Source organism: Salvelinus alpinus, chromosome 1 (assembly GCF_045679555.1).
Source record: "Salvelinus alpinus chromosome 1, SLU_Salpinus.1, whole genome shotgun sequence".
Taxonomy (NCBI): domain Eukaryota; kingdom Metazoa; phylum Chordata; class Actinopteri; order Salmoniformes; family Salmonidae; genus Salvelinus; species Salvelinus alpinus.
In genome coordinates, this window is record NC_092086.1 from 59968733 (window position 1) to 59984696 (window position 15964).

General features: G+C 42.8%; 1 protein-coding gene across 6 annotated transcripts; it reads right to left on the reverse strand.

Annotated features, from left to right (window-relative positions):
• Positions 1-420: 420 nt before the first annotated feature.
• spsb3a (splA/ryanodine receptor domain and SOCS box containing 3a) lies at positions 421-15308 on the reverse strand. 6 transcript variants are annotated; one of them, XM_071412314.1, is made up of 7 exons: positions 15217-15308; positions 7850-7988; positions 7332-7509; positions 6858-7045; positions 6412-6514; positions 2995-3120; positions 421-1882 (listed from the first exon to the last, which is right to left on the reverse strand). In XM_071412314.1, exons 2-7 carry the CDS (start codon positions 7973-7975, stop codon positions 1473-1475), a joined length of 1131 nt encoding a protein of 376 aa, XP_071268415.1. In that variant the 5' UTR covers positions 7976-7988; positions 15217-15308; the 3' UTR covers positions 421-1472. The 6 variants fall into 6 exon arrangements, with proteins under 6 accessions (XP_071268415.1, XP_071268410.1, XP_071268419.1 ...); XM_071412309.1 differs by lacking the exon at positions 15217-15308 and adding an exon at positions 14603-15175; XM_071412318.1 differs by lacking the exon at positions 15217-15308 and adding an exon at positions 14289-14581.
• Positions 15309-15964: the final 656 nt, after the last annotated feature.

Genomic DNA, 15964 nt, shown 5'->3' on the forward strand with positions numbered 1-15964 from the left:
TCCAGAAGGACAACCATCTCTGCAGCACTCCACCAATCAGGCCTTTATGTATGGTGGTGGCAGCATTCTGGAGGGATGTTTTTCAGCGGCAGGGACTGGGAGAGTAGTCAGAATTGAGGGAAAGATAAACAAAGCAAAGTATAGAGTGATCCTTGACAATAAAAAAAACTTCTCCAGGGTCTGAATACTTATGTAAATGTGATAGCAAATTTTTTTTTTTTTTTTAAAGTTAACATTTCTAAAAACCTGTTTTTGCTTTGTCATTATGGGGTATTGTGTATAGATTGATGAGAAAAAAATAACAATTTAATCAATTTTAGAATAAGGCTAATGTGGAAAAAGTCAAGGGGTCTGAATAGTTTCCAAATCTATATACTGTGCAAGTGCTTTGATGCATAAAATAAACATTGTACACTGAAAAAGAATAACACAGATATATTTATTATAATACGTGGACACCCCTTTGCCTTTATTCAGTACACTGTCTGCAGCCCAACCATTGGATGCACAGGGGTGACAACTAAATCAAATGTCTGTCTGACTAACAGACATGAGTCTACCATCAAGCAGAAGTAGATCATAACAGGGAGGTCAGTATAAGAACGGTGCATGACAACTCACAGCTCAACATAGAGGGTGTGTATAACAGTCATCCCTCCCCCAACCAATATCTAATACGACAGCAGTATTGAGTGAAAAATGAATCAGAACCCCCCTAAAATATTTGTTAAAAAAATAAATAAAAATGTCTGGTGTCGATATGACAAAAATAATTCAGGGGAATACATTGTCAAGCTGATCTAAATAAAAGAAAGAATAAAAGTTTGTTCCTGCTCCGAAACAAATGTGTTGATTAACAACAAAATAACTGTTTCACTGAGTATTCATAACTGTCAAACTGATGACTTGAACTGTGTATTACCTGCAGAGCAAGAACATATAAATGTAACAAATAAATGTCTTGGAGATGACATTTTGACAACTCTCTGGACTCAACTTTTGTTCTTCGGTCAGCTAAAACAGACACTTAAAATATGGCCTTACGGGCCACTCCTATAGCAATCCAACCAGCTTTTCATGTACAAGGAGAATGCATGGTGACAATTCACATAATGCTGCACTTGGTCTCTTTTCATTGATTCCATGTCATTGTTGTTGTTGCATATACTGTTAATGTACACTGAAGTTTGGCCATCGGTCTTTGTTTGATCTTGATTAAAATGTTTCCACAACACTGTCCCCAGGTCCTGGGTTCACCCATTAACGGTAACGTGTGTGCGTGCGTATGTGTGTAAGGGATTATAGTGTGTCTCAGGGAGGGGACAGGGATTCAGTCCAGTTCATGGCTGCATCCAAATGGCACCCTATTGACAAGAGTCCTATGGGCCTTTGACCAGTAATGCACTATATAGGGAATAGGGTGTCATTTAGGACCCCAACGTGTTTATATTGGGGGTCACGTCGGATACCCGTCACGTCCAACGACATCTCTTCCTCTGACACGCCTCAGGGTCCGACGAACACCCCTCAGAGTCATCGCTTTCAGAGGACAAGGCCCCGGCCAAGGGGGGCATAGGGGGTGAGTCAGACCCCAAGCCCCCCACCCTCCCTTCCTCCCCCTCTGGGGCCCCCAGGAGGCCGTTGTTGAGGCTGAGGACCCAGCCCAGCTTATTGTGCAGCAGGTGGCGCAGGCCAGGGGGCAGCGGCAGTACGCTCAGGGTGTCTGGGCACTCAGGGAGGAGCTGGCGGAGGCGGGCACAGCACAGGTACTGCAGGGAAGTGGGTGTGAAGCAGGAGCGGATCATCTTCATGCTGCTCTTGGCTGCTGTGGAACACACCATGGGGTAGAAACGCTTGTTCTGTAGCGCCGTAGCCGCAACGCCTGCAGAATAGAATACACACTTTACTGTCCAGTTTAGAATGGAAATGGTTCCATTTGCTGTCACATTACCCAACGTCACACACAAGCAAAAGGCTAGGCACAGCACAGGGGTAACTAGCTGGGTACATGCAGAGGGGGAATATGAGAAATCCTAGGTACGTTCCATGTTAATTTGTTCTAGAAGTGATTTATAGGGCCAGTTTTCCCATCCCAGATCAAGCCTAGTCCTGGACTAGAAATCACTTTGAATGGAAACTTTCCATAGAGCATGCATTGTAGCCCAGGACTAAGCTTAAATCAGTGTCTGGGAAACTGGCCCCTAATGCCCATCTAGTTACATGCTGCCTAACCACCCATCTAACATGCAGTGTTGGGGAAGCTACCCTGAAAATATAGTTTATAGCTACCAATTACTTCACACTGGAGAAAGTTAAGCTACCCTTAAAGAAAAACTTCACCCAAAAACGATCTTTACCGGAAGTATTTCTGTAACTTTTGCTGACATGCAAAACATTTTGGATCTAAATCAACAATGGACTAATTAAGAAAATACCAAAAGATAGTTTGGGTGTAATTTTCCCTTAAGAAAAATATAAACTCAGCAAAAAAAGAAACGTCCCTTTTTCAGGACCCTGTCTTTCAAAGATAATTTGTAAAAATCAAAATAACTTCACAGATCTTCATTGTAAAGGGTTTAAACACTGTTTCCCATGCTTGTTCAATGAAGCATAAACAAGTAATGAACATGGACCTGTGGAACGGTCATTAAGACACTAACAGCTTAAGACACTAGGCAATTAAGGTCACAGTTATGAAAATTTAGGACACGAAAGAGGCCTTTCTACTGACTCTGAAAAACACCAAAAGAAAGATGCCCAGGGTCCCTGCTCATCTGCGTGAACGTGTCTTAGGCATGCTGCAATTGGTAGCTTGATAAACTATATTTTCAGGGTAGCTTCCCCAACACTGCATGTTAGATGGGTGGTTAGGCATTACCAAGATTTGAATTTAGTTCAACTAGCACCAAGCTACTGCAAAACGTAATTAAATTACTATGTGTAGATCACTACTCACCCCACCTGGTCCCCCTTACCTGTGACCCCTGTAATTACCTATGCACTTGCGGTTCTTAAAGAAGGTGAGTGTTCCGTGCCATGTGTCCAGGTGCACTCCGATGATTGAGCCCTGGCCGAAACGTGAGGAGAAGTTCACCTTGTCTCCTTCATGATGCAACAGACCTAGAAGAAGATGACCATATTAGTATTATAAGGGAAAAACAAAACAGGCTCACACACAAAATTATTTAATGTTTCAAAATGTCTTTATCCAGATGAAGGGTACTATTATGGAATCCCCTATGGCTCCTAATTGTGCTAATTTGTATGTGGGTTACAGTCCATTCTCAACCCTCTCAAAAAAACATTTTTTTTTTGCCCAACATTATTTGGAAATGGTACATTGATATCTTGGTTCCATTCTGGAATTTTCCATTCCAGTTAGCTCATCAAATGCCAACTAGCGTTAGAGCAATGACTGGAAGTCTATGGGAACAGCTTACCGACCTACCTTCATACTGGATGGTCATGGCTTAACAGCTTTTGTCAAATTGACATCAAAAGTGATGTTTTTGCATTTTAGTTAACCCTTTTCATAACCTTAACACAAATCTCCTAACCTGCTACAAAAAGTCAAATCTGACAGAAGCTGTATTCCTTCTAGTCAAAACCATACTGGACGAAGAGACATAAAAATTATATCCACAAGTTAATCTGACTCTGGGGAAGTAGATAAAAGGTCTTCATTGCCAAAATCCGAAGTATCCCTTAAACTCTTGTTCGGAGCACTAAAGATTCATTATGCAATCTTACACACATCAAATCAGTTTACTTGATATTTTGATTATTTGTGAGGTTAATACACAGACCTTTACAAGAAACCCACTGATCATAACAGTTTGCTGAAGGCTGATAGCTGTCACCTGCTTCCCTTGAAAAACTGTTTGCCTTATAGGCAATTTTGCAGAATCAAAAGAATTTAAAACAACTCATTGAAGTAGAAATCTTCATTCAAATCTAGGTTTGTGATCGCTGTTCTAATGTCCAGAAGCTCTTTTCGGTCATAGGAAATGGCAGAAACATTATGTACAAAGAATAGTAGAGTTTGTCAGGAGCCTGTAAAAAGGCTGCTGTCCATTGCAGTGCCGTTCTTATTCCGGGAGCTAATGACTTACCGAGACTGATCTCTGAATGTGTCAATGTTTTTGAATGATTCCTTTAATTTGTTCCAAGCATTTTGAGTAGCGCTTAGGGAGAATGCAATAATTATTATTTTTGCGAGACTGTCCTTGAAAGAGATCATGTCTCTTTGTTTTTTATTTTCTCGATGGCAGTATTGATCTGACCATTTTTGTATCCCCTTCATAGAATTTTGTTTATCTCAGGACATACTGTTCAACCGGGACCAGGCCAAAATCCCTGAGACTCAGAAAAGGCGGTGGCGGCATGCCGACTCCCTGACGAAACTACGTTGGCGAGTACATAAAATGCCTCTACCCGCCGTTCTATTGGCAAATGTACAATCAATGAAGAACAAACTGGACGAACTCCGTTGGAGACTATCCCATCAATGGGACCTGAAGAACTGTAATATCCTATGTTTCTCAGTCCTGGCTGAACAAGGCCAGGGATAATATACATCTAGCAGTTTTTTTGTGTCGGCTGGACAGAACGGCAGCATCGGGTAAACTCAAAGGGTAGGTGTGTGTCTTTGTTAACAGCTGGTGCACAATCTCTAATATTAAAGAAGTCTCGAGGTTCTGCTCGCTTGAGTTAGAATACTTCATGATAAGCTGTAGACCAGTGTTCCCCAACTGGTGGCCCGCGGTGGTTTTATGTGGACCCTAAAGTTTTTTTGTTGTTGGACAGAGTAAAAAGATCAAGAAATCAGCTCTAAATTATTTTAATTTACAAAATCTGTTCCCAAGTATTCCCAAGCAGAATAGAGAAAGACACGTGATCGTATACAAATGTAAGGAAGGTTTGAAATGATTGTTTTAGTCAAACATACAGTACCAGTGAAAAGTTTGGACACCTACTCATTCAAGGGTTTTCTTTATTTTTACTATTTTCTACATTGTAGAATAATAGTGAAGACATCAAGACTATGAAATAACACATATGGAATCATGTAGTAACCAAAAAAAAGTTAAATAAAAATAGTAGCCACCCTTTACCTTGACAGCTTTGCACACTCTTGGCATTCGCTCAAACCAGCTTCACCTAGAATGCTTTTCCAACAGTCTTGAAGGAGTTCCCACATGTGCTGAGCACTTGTTGGCTGCTTTTCCTTCCCTCTCCGGTCCAACTCATCCCAAACCATCTCAATTGGGTTGAGGTCGGGTGATTGTGGAAGCCAGGTCATCTGACGCAGCACTCCATCACTCTCCTTCTTGGTCAAAGAGCCCTTACACAGCCTGGAGGTGTGTTGGGTCATTGTCCTGTTGAAAAACAAGTGATCGTCCCACTAAGCGCAAATCAGATGGGTTGGCGTATCGCTGCAGAATGATGCGGAAGCCCTGCTGGTTAAGTGTGCCTTCATTTCTAAATTAAGTGTCCAAATACCTCCGTTTTATTCGCGTGTTTAGTTCACTATTCCAAAGGCACAATGCGCGAGCGCAAAATCCAGACGAAGAGTCAAAAGAGTTCCATTACAGTTTGTAGAAACATTTACAATCAATCCTTAGGGTCTTTTTATAATAAATCTTCAATAATATTCCAACCGGACAATAGCGTATTCATTACAGAGGAAAAAGAAGGAACGGCGCGCCTTTCGTGACCGCGCAGTAAACAACTCATTGGCCTCAGCCTAGTCCACTTGTTGAAACAGCTCTTATTCGACCCCCTTCCACAATAGAAGCCTCAAACAACTTTCTAAAGACTGTTGACATCTGCTGGAAGCCTTGGGAAGTGCAATCTGGCCCCATAGACACAGCATATTGGATAGGCAATCACTTAAATGAAACTACAAGCCTCAGATTTCCCACTTCCTGGTTGGATTTGTCTCAGGTTTTTGCCTGCCATATGAGTTCTGTTATACTCACAGACATTATTTTAACAGTTTTGGAAACTTTAGAGTGTTTTCTATCCAAATATACTACTTATATGCATATCATAGCTTCTGGGCCTGGGTAACAAGCAGTTTACGCTGGGCACCTTATTCATCCAAGCTACTCAATACTGCCCCTCTTTCCCAAAGAAGTTAAAGAAAACAAAAAAAACAGGCAACACTGGGTGATGATTTCACTGTGTATATTTCGTAATCAGGGGGATGGGTTCAAATAGTATTTGTTATTTTGAGCTATGCTTGATTGAGCTTGCCTGGTACAAATACGATAGCTCCAAAAGTGAAAACCCTATCCAGCAGAGCAGGCACCACTCAATCAAACACTGAACATATCTGAAAGAAACGAATACTATATGAACCCAGGAATGTTTGTGATAAGTACTATCTGATGGATTATATGGTTTTACCAGTGTAGGACAGACCCCAGCTGTCATCATCTTTCCCCAACAGGCTGCAGAAGGTATGTCTGTACTTATCCAGGTTCACGTCACAGGTTCCGATGCCTACCATCTACACAACATCAAAAGTCTTCATTCAACATGTTCACCTTAATCACATATAAAAATAGAACAGTAATCAACATGCTCACCATCATACAAAAGGTTCACAAAATAAGCTTTAGGAAAGAGAAACCACTAAACTTCCTAAGGTCTTACAAGCCTAAGCCCCAACCCCCAGCAGTGGAGGCTGGTGAAGAGAGAAATTAGAGGACAGGCTCATAGTAATGGCTGGAATGCAATGAAAACAGCTCCATTCATTCCATTAAATATGCCCGTTCTCCTATTTAAAGTGACACCAGCCTCCACTGATCATTATAATCCTGTCTCCTGAGTAATGATGGGTGGAGCCTCACCATATCTGTCCCGTACACTGGTGATGTCATCTTGATCTCCCAGAAGTGCTGGCCATCTGCCAGCTCCTTGGAACCTCTGATGGCTGCTGTGCCGCAGCTGTACTCCGTGTGGAAGTTGACTTTGCGGTTGTCGCAGGTCATCAACGTGGCCGTGGAGCGGTTACTGTCGTCCCACACCCAGTCGAAGTCTGCAATGTCAAGAGGTCAGTGGATCCAATGACAGTTGACCTGCAACATCTCAGACACTTAGATATTTTAATAAGCAAATAATGGTGAGAGTTTAACTTTGGGAACGTCCTGATACAGCCTGGGCATGAAACAGATGAAAGCCCTCAGAAACCGTGTGAAATACCTGAAGGGACTACCTGAACTTGACCGATAAAAAACACTCACTTTCCACTTCAAAACGTTTTGCTACGGTGTGCCCTTCTGAACACCACCTTAGTTTCTCCTCCCTGCCCCTCCCATTCTCACCCTGGTCTTCCTCTCCACAGTGGCAGTCTTTGACACGGTGGAAGCCCCGGAGACGTGGGTTGTAGCTGGGCTCGGCCTGGGAGTTGCAGGTGCAGTACGACTCTCCGGTAACGGGCACGGCACTGGGGACCGGTGGCACCATGAGCCGGTAGTCTGGCTCAGAGTCTGAGTCACTGTACTGCAGAGGGTACAAACACTATTTACAAACAGTACCTAACAGTGCTCAAATATGTCAGCTGTGCTTGACTCCACATTTCTGGCACAATGGAACCATCTACGTCAGAGGTGTCAAACTCATTCCATGGAAGGCCAATTGTTTGCGGATTTCCGCCCCTCCCTTGTACTTGATTGGTCAACTAGCCTTAGGTCCGTGATTAGTTAGGAACTCCCCTCACCTGGTTATCTAGGTCTTAATTGGACACAAATTGAAAGGAAATAACAAAAACCAGAAGACAATCTGCCCTCCATGCAATGAGTTTCACACCCCTAGTCTACGTCCGTCACAAAACGACCCTTACCTGTAAGCGTTCGTAGCCCCACTCCTGACTCTCTGAGGCCAGTACCAGCACTCGGGAATCAGCGTCTCGCCGTATTCCACTCCATACGTGACGCCATGCCCGGCTGTTCCTGCTCCGCCTTGACATTGCAGCAGGACACCTGGGGGAGGGTGGAGTCAGGAGAGTTGGATGGACAAAGGTTGCGTCCAAAATGGCACCCTATTCAGTGCATTACTTTTGACCAGCCCTATGAGCTCCAGAAGTTGACATTTTTATAAAGTAGGCAAAAATGTGAAATGCAGTGCATTTGCTAAGTATTCAGACCACTTCACCTTTTCCACATTTTGTTACGTTACAGCCTTATTCTAAAATTGAATAAATCGTTTCCCCCCTCATCAATCTACACACAATACCCCATATTGACAAAGCAAAAACTGTTTGAAATATCACATTTACATAAGTATTCAGACCCTTTACTCAGAACTTTGAGAGCCCCGACGCTCGGTCTGAACATTAACACGCATCGCTTGTGGTATGGTTTTGGAAGCATAAGGACTTTATATTTCATATCAGCGAGAAATCATTTTCAAAAAACAAAAAGGATAAATTGATACACACACGCCTTTATGGGGTTAGTGTTTCCACACCGCCATCTCCATGTTACAGTGTGTTTACGGAAGACAGAGGGACCACCTGTGCTAATTAGCTCTCTAGCATGCTCCTAACACCTGTGTGTAATGGAAGAAGGCCGCAAGTAACGTGTTGTCACTGAAAAACACCGGAGGCTGCAACTGTGATAAAGCCGGTTAAAAGTGTATACATTGCATTTGTGAAATTATATTGATGCGATATGAAAGTAAAGGGCTTTATGTTTCTCGAACCATATCGCAATTTAGAATAAATTCAGGTTTAGATAAGAGTATTTGGCTGTTTTGGCTGCCAGAGCCAGTCTACCTCTTAAGATACTCTGAAGGTCCTTGGACCTTAAGGAGTAACGGTAGGCTCCTTAACCTCAAACTCTAAGCCAGGGATCATCAAATAGATTCAGCCGTGGGCCGATTTTATCTTGAGTGGATTTGTAGACTGCAAAAATTTGCTAGCTAGCTAACCAACAATCGTAACCATATGAGACAACAGGTGTTCATTGTGCAAATGTATTTATGTTTTTAACAAACACTGGAGACAAAATACAGTTTACATGTTGTCAACAATCTAAGCCAACCCTGTCTGTTTTGCCTCATAGTTGCGCACGTGTTGGTTTTGTTGCTAAACAACCAACCTGTCTATTCGTTTGTAGGCCAAACCGTTTGGATGCTACAGACGCATGTTTTTGTGAGATTACCGATTTTCTGGATTTCTCCTGGTCTGACAAACAGTGATGTAGCTCTGCCACATTCCACAGCAGATGCAGAAAGCCGACATAGGCGGATGTGGCGGATTGAGCCCATGTAAAAAATAAAAATAAAAACATTTCTATCTTAGACGGATTTTGATGGGGACATTTTTATTATGTTAGACTGATGCACGGGTGCATCAATCGACTAGGGGGGGGTAACAGTACATCTAGGGCTAACTGATGCCTAGCCACACCAAAAATTATGCACAAGCTAATGAGATCCTATTGCCGCGTTCTAGCATTTTATTTGCACATTTATGTTGGGGAACGGCCTACTCGGAAGTGCGTGTGCAATAAGTAAATTCGCTCTTGAACTTCTAAACCATGCAATTTTTTAAAACTCTGGCAAAGGGTGAAGTCTACAAAACAGTCTATTCTGTTAAAGATTTTAGTTTTGGAAACAAAACTGTATGGTGATCAAATGTTTAATCGATGAGAAAAGTAGCAGAATGATGGTCAAAATCCCTCATTTATTTTAAAGCTATTTTGAGATGCATTACACTAACTTTCAAGAGTGAACCATTTTATTGTATTTATTTTCTAAATTGTGATGTCATCAACAGGAGCCATGCTTTTACTCCTCAGTTTGCTCAAAGTGTGATGAGGAGAGGTATGTGTTTATTTCTGTCTTTTGAATGTACATGTTAGCAAATGTTCACAAATGAACAACAACATACAATACATTTTGTGTTGTTGCACTACTGTCGGTAGGAATATACACTGCTCAAAAAAATAAAGGGAACACTTAAACAACACAATGTAACTCCAAGTCAATCACACTTCTGTGAAATCAAACTGTCCACTTAGGAAGCAACACTGATTGACAATACATTTCACATGCTGTTGTGCAAATGGAATAGACAAAAGGTGGAAATTATAGGCAATTAGCAAGACACCCCCAATAAAGGAGTGGTTCTGCAGGTGGTGACCACAGACCACTTCTCAGTTCCTATGCTTCCTGGCTGATGTTTTGGTCACTTTTGAATGCTGCCGGTGCTTTCACTCTAGTGGTAGCATGAGACGGAGTCTACAACCCACACAAGTGGCTCAGGTAGTGCAGCTCATCCAGGATGGCACATCAATGCAAGCTGTGGCAAGAAGGTTTGCTGTGTCTGTCAGCGTAGTGTCCAGAGCATGGAGGCGCTACCAGGAGACAGGCCAGTACATCAGGAGACGTTGCAAAATGACCCTGCAAAATGACCTCCAGCAGTAGGCAGTAGGTAGTTATTAAAGTGACTATGCATAGATAATAAGAGTGTAGCAGCAGCGTAAAAGGGAGGGGGCAATGCAAATAGTCTGGGTAGACATTTGATTAGATGTTCAGGAGTCTTATGGCTTGGTGGTAGAAGCTGTTTAGAAGCAACTTTGTACCTAGACTTGGCGCTCCGGTACCATTTGCCGTGCGGTAGCAGAGAGAACAGTCTATGACTTGGCTGGCTGGAGTCTTTGACAATTTTTAGGGTCATCCTCTGACACCGTCAAGTATAGAGGTCCTGGATGGCAGGAAGCTTGGCCCCGGTGATGTACTGGGCTGTACGCACTACCCTCTGATGTACCTTGCGGTTGGAGTGATGCAAACCGTCAGGATGCTCTCGATGGTGCAGCTGTCCAACCTTTTGAGGATCTGAGGACCCATGCCAAATCTTTTCAGTCTCCTGAGGGGGAATAGGTTTTGTTGTGCCCTCTTCATGACTGTCTTGGTGCGCTTGGACCATGTTAGTTTGTTGGTGATGTGGATGCCAAGGAACTTGAAGCTCTCAATCTGCTCCACTACAGCTCCGTCGATGAGAATGGGGGCGTGCTCGGTCCCCCTTTTCCTGTAGTCCACAATCATCTCCTTTGTCTTGATCACGTTGAGAAGTTGTTGTCCTTGCACCACACGGTTAGGTCTCTGACCACCTCTCTATAGGCTGTCTCATCATTGTCGGTGATCAGGCCTACAACTTATTTGTCATCTGCAAACTTTAATGATGGTGTTGGAGTCGTGGTTGGCCATGCAGTCATGAGTGAACAGGGAGTACAGGAGGGGACTGAGCGCGCACCCGAGGGGCCCCCGTGTTGATGATCTGTGTGGCGGATGTGTTGTTACCTACCCTTACCACCTGGGGGCTGCCCATCAGGAAGTCCAGGATCCAGTTGCAGAGGGAGGTGTTTAGTCCCAGGGTCCTTAGCTTAGTGGGTCTAGGGTTTCTGGGATAATGGTGTTGATGTGAGCCATGACCAGCCTTTCAAAGCATTTCATGGCTACAGACGTGAGTGCTGCGGGTTGGTAGTCATTTAGGCAGGTTACCTTAGTGCTCTTGGGCACAGGGACTATGGTAGTCTGCTTGAACCATGTTGGTATTACAGACAGACAGGGAGAGGTTGAAAATGTCAGTGAAGACACTTGCCAGTTGGTCAGCGCATGCTCGGAGTACACGTCCTGGTAATCCGTCTGGCACTGCGGCCTTATGTCCTGTTTAAAGATCTTACTCACATCGGCTGCGGAGAGCGTGATCACACACTCATCCGGAATAGCTGATGCTCTTATGCATGTTTCAGTGTTACTTGCCTCGAAGCGAGCATAGAAGTTATTTAGCTCGTCTGGTAAGCTAGTGTCACTGGGCAGCTCTCGACTGTGCTTCCCTTTGTAGTCTGTAATAGTTTGCAAGCCATGCCATATCCGACGAGCGGAGCCGGTGTAGTATGATTCGATCTTAATCATGTATTGACGCTTTGCCTGTTTGATGGTTCGTCGGAGGGCATAGTGTGATTTCTTATAAGCTTCCGGGTTAGAGTCCCGCTCCCTGAAAGCGGCAGCTCTACCCTTTAGCTCAGTGTGAATGTTGCCTGTAATCCATGGCTTCTGGTTGGGGTATGTACGTACAGTCAGTGTGGGGACGACGTCATCGATGCACTTATTGATGAAGCCAGTGACTGATGTGGTGTACTCCTCAATGCCATTGGAAGAATCCCGGAACATATTCCAGTCTGTGCTAGCAAAACGGTTCTGTAGTTTAGCATCTGCTTCATCTGACCACTTGTTTATTGACCGAGTCACTGGTGCTTCCTGCTTTCATTTTTGCTTATAAGCAGGAATCAGGAGGATATAATTATGGTCAGATTTGCCAAATGGAGGGCGAGGGAGAGCTTTGTACGCGTCTGTGTGTGCAGTAAAGGTGGTCTAGAATTTTTTTTCCCATCTGGTTGCACATTTAACATGCTGATAGAAATTAGGTAAAATGGATTTGAGTTTCCCTGCATTAAAGTCCCAGGCCACTAGGAGCGCCGCCTCTGGATGAGTGTTTTCCTGTTTGCTTGAATTTGTGCCAGCATCGGTCTGTTGTGGTAAGTAGACAGCTACAAAAAATACCAGAACACAACGCAAAAAGGTACCAGTACAGAACCTGTTACAAAAGCAGTGGAAAACGCACTAGAGCGCATTACATAAATTAGCTCGGAGGTGGTTTAAACTCCATTTTAACGTTGACTACTTAAAGAAAAAGGTATCAAGCGAAGTGCTTTATGCATGCTCAGTTCTTGGGTCTCGGGGGCTACCCGAGTGGAAATTTGAAATGGAAGTTATGAAACTCCCTCATGTGGTTCTTTTTATGGGGAAAAGTCCTCATTGAAACTGACTTTGGCTAAATGTGGAGAATTACAAATTTGCCTCTGTTGGCCATCAAGTAGCCTATTCATATATATGTGATCGTAGGCTACCATTTGATACAATAAATATGCTGAAATTAAATGTCGATATCACTGGAGTCATTGCAAATCAATTTGTGCCAACTGGACCTGGCAAAGCAATTTAATAAATAGCCTATGACTTCAGTTTGTTGTTGTAGCCTTGTGTTATTATGAACACATTAGATTGACGGTAACAGTTGTCAGATTAGGCTACAGGTAAAACAAATCAAAATGAAACACTGGCTGTTGTTGACAAGCATATTCAGTTCATATGAATATTATTAATATTTAACTGAGTAAATGAAATTATGACCCCATCCTCAGTAGCCTATTCCAGCAGGCTATCGGGAAATAAGCACTTATGACGATATCGCCTCGCTATTCATTAATTAGTCTTAATTTGAATTTAGCAAGCTGCTAAATCGTTCAGTTTACAGCTTGCCTACATCTTGTCTAGGATACTGTAGACTATCTGAAATTAGATGTAGGCCTATATGGGGCTATAGGATACCAGCCTTTAGCTAAGCAAACTGTCATTGCAAATGGGCCATTTATAATGGTTTGCAGTCTTAATATTTGGCACATAAAAGCACAATTTCCAGAAAATAGCCTAACAGTTGTTTTATGTTCATCCAAGTGTTTCTTGCTCAGAGATTGAGATCCGCTGTCTAACTTTCATCACTCAAACTCTCCTGTCGGATTTATCTATAGTTATGCACATGCGCAAAGGTTCAAGGCCTGAATGCTGATTGGCTGAAAGCTGTGGTATATCACACCACAGGTATGACAAAACATTACTTTTTACTGTTCTAATTAGTGGTAACCAGTTTATAATAGCCATAAGGCACCCCGGGGGGTTGTGGTATATGGCCAATATACCATGGCTAACGGCTGTCTGCAGGCACGCCGCGTTGTTTTGTGCGTAAGAACAACCCTTAGCCATGGTATATTGGCCATATACCATACCCCTTGTGCCTTATGACATAAAAGGAATTTGAATATATGGCAAGAGAAAATATAATTAACCCTTATTAAACTCGGCAGATTATTTTCCATCAATGGATGTCGGTTTGACTGCTATGATTAAGCAATATCATAACTTCCGATAATTATTTTGAGGAAACCCGAATTATGCTTCTAACGTCGTTACACGTTACTATGATAATCCTCCTTAATTGGCTCGATAACGTTATGGAAAATGGTTTATTGTAGATATTTGGCAACTCTGCTCTTGCTGGGGTGGGGAAAATGTGGGTTAGTTTTCCAAGCCTTTTGAGTCGGATTTGAGTGGTAATTGGGCTAACATTTTAGCTTCACCTGGCAACCCTGCCTACTGTACACTTAACACACCTTCAATTGTCATGCACATATTTTAGCTAGCTATATTTTACTTACCTAGTTGCTGTGTATAAGATATCTGATCAAATTAAGTGACTAGAACACACAAATGTAGCCTAGGCTACTGATTAGATCATGCAATCAATCATCTCGTGCATTTCGTCGGGTACGTTTTGGGCCTAACGTTAGCTGGCTCGCGGAACAGCCATAGCGTGCTGCAACATTTTGTCAATTTAACTAACGTTAACCGGCTAGCTGTGTCTCCTTGGTCAAGAACTACAAATTTACATCATGGCAAAACATGTTTTTGTTGACGTTAGCTTGCTAGCTAGTTTGCTGGCTAGATAGCGTTAGCGCGATTGCTAATGTACCTGTACTGTAACGTTACCAGCTTGCCAGTCGTCCGTTTCCTGTCTTACACTTAAAAATAAGCCCTCAGTCTTCGTTAAACATCACAGGACTGAATACGCCAATATCTTAATCAAACATTTGCAGCTCAGTACTTTCTTTACTAGCATGCTAGTCGGCCAACAGAGTAATGAGAGTTTCTCAGCCCAGAGTCGCAACATCGCGAGACTTCCGGGAAAGCTTGCAAAACAGACCAGGCCTGGGTTTGAGATTTCAATGAGATACGTAAAAAATAAATCCTTAGTTGTCAATTTTCTCAAAATCTAAAGGCACAGCCTGGATTAGAGACAATGTTTTAAGTACTTCCAACATGTTATTATTCCAACCTCGTGAGAGTGAGAAACTGACACGTGTTCATTTTCATCACAAATTACTTTATATCTATATCTTTGATTTGACGGCCTGCACATTCGCAGTTTGGCGCGAGACGACCGTTAGACGGAATGCCGTGTTCCTTCGCATGCCAAAGTCGCCATGACATCCCTACAAGTGTGATCCGGGATTTCTATTGGAGAAGCAGTTTCTGCCCAACTTCATACCTAAAATTTTACCTAACTACCCTACCTACCCTACCTACGTCAAGATAGACCAGAGCCTGTCGTGTCCAATGGGAATAAATTAATCCGAGTGAGCGGAACAAGCAAAGAGATGGGCAGAGCCAAGCACCAGCTAGTGAAATCCTATTGGCGCGTTCTAGCATGTATTTCCATTTTTCCGTTAGGGGACGCCCACTCTGAAGTGCGCGTGTGCAGCAACTCGATTTGCCTTTTCACTTCTAAACAACCAATTTTTTGAAACTTGAAAAGGGTCAAGCCTACAAAACGCAGTCCACTCTTACATATTTTAGTTTTGCAAACAGAAAACTGTATGGAGATCAAATGTTTCATCAATGAGAAAATTTTAAGAATTCCGGCCAAAATCCATCTCGCTACACCTTCTCCCACTGAGCTTCCTCATTACCATGTTTAGTAGTGAGCGGGAATGCTTCACATTTATACATCCGGTGCAATTTCTGGCTCATTGTTCTGTCTTTCACGATCATGATTTACTTTCAGGACACTGACATAAAACAATACATTGTCAAACCCCAGCCGCACCAATGATTGGACACTTGTATTGTCATGCAACTGCCGTGACGTGGGATTTTTCCCCCTCCAACTATAGAGCAGTTGTATAGATGTGAAGATGGTGAACGCAATTAACCCTGTGCTGCTTCCGGGTTGAGTACTAAAACAGAATGGATAAAGAGCTATTCTTCCATTGTTTCAGAAAATCATTAAATAATGCAAGAAAATATGTGGTTGAGATTTAATTGGATATTAGAC

Coding starts and splice junctions, on each gene's coding strand:
- spsb3a (XM_071412303.1), bottom strand. CDS start 9,250: ATGTCGGCTTTCTGCATCTGCTGTGGAATGTGGCAGAGCTACATCACT. Junction 7,510..7,849: donor GGGGCTACGAACGCTTACAG/GTAAGGGTCGTT, acceptor TACCCTCTGCAG/TACAGTGACTCAGACTCTGA. Junction 1,883..2,994: donor TAAGAACCGCAAGTGCATAG/GTAATTACAGGG, acceptor TCTATTCTGCAG/GCGTTGCGGCTACGGCGCTA.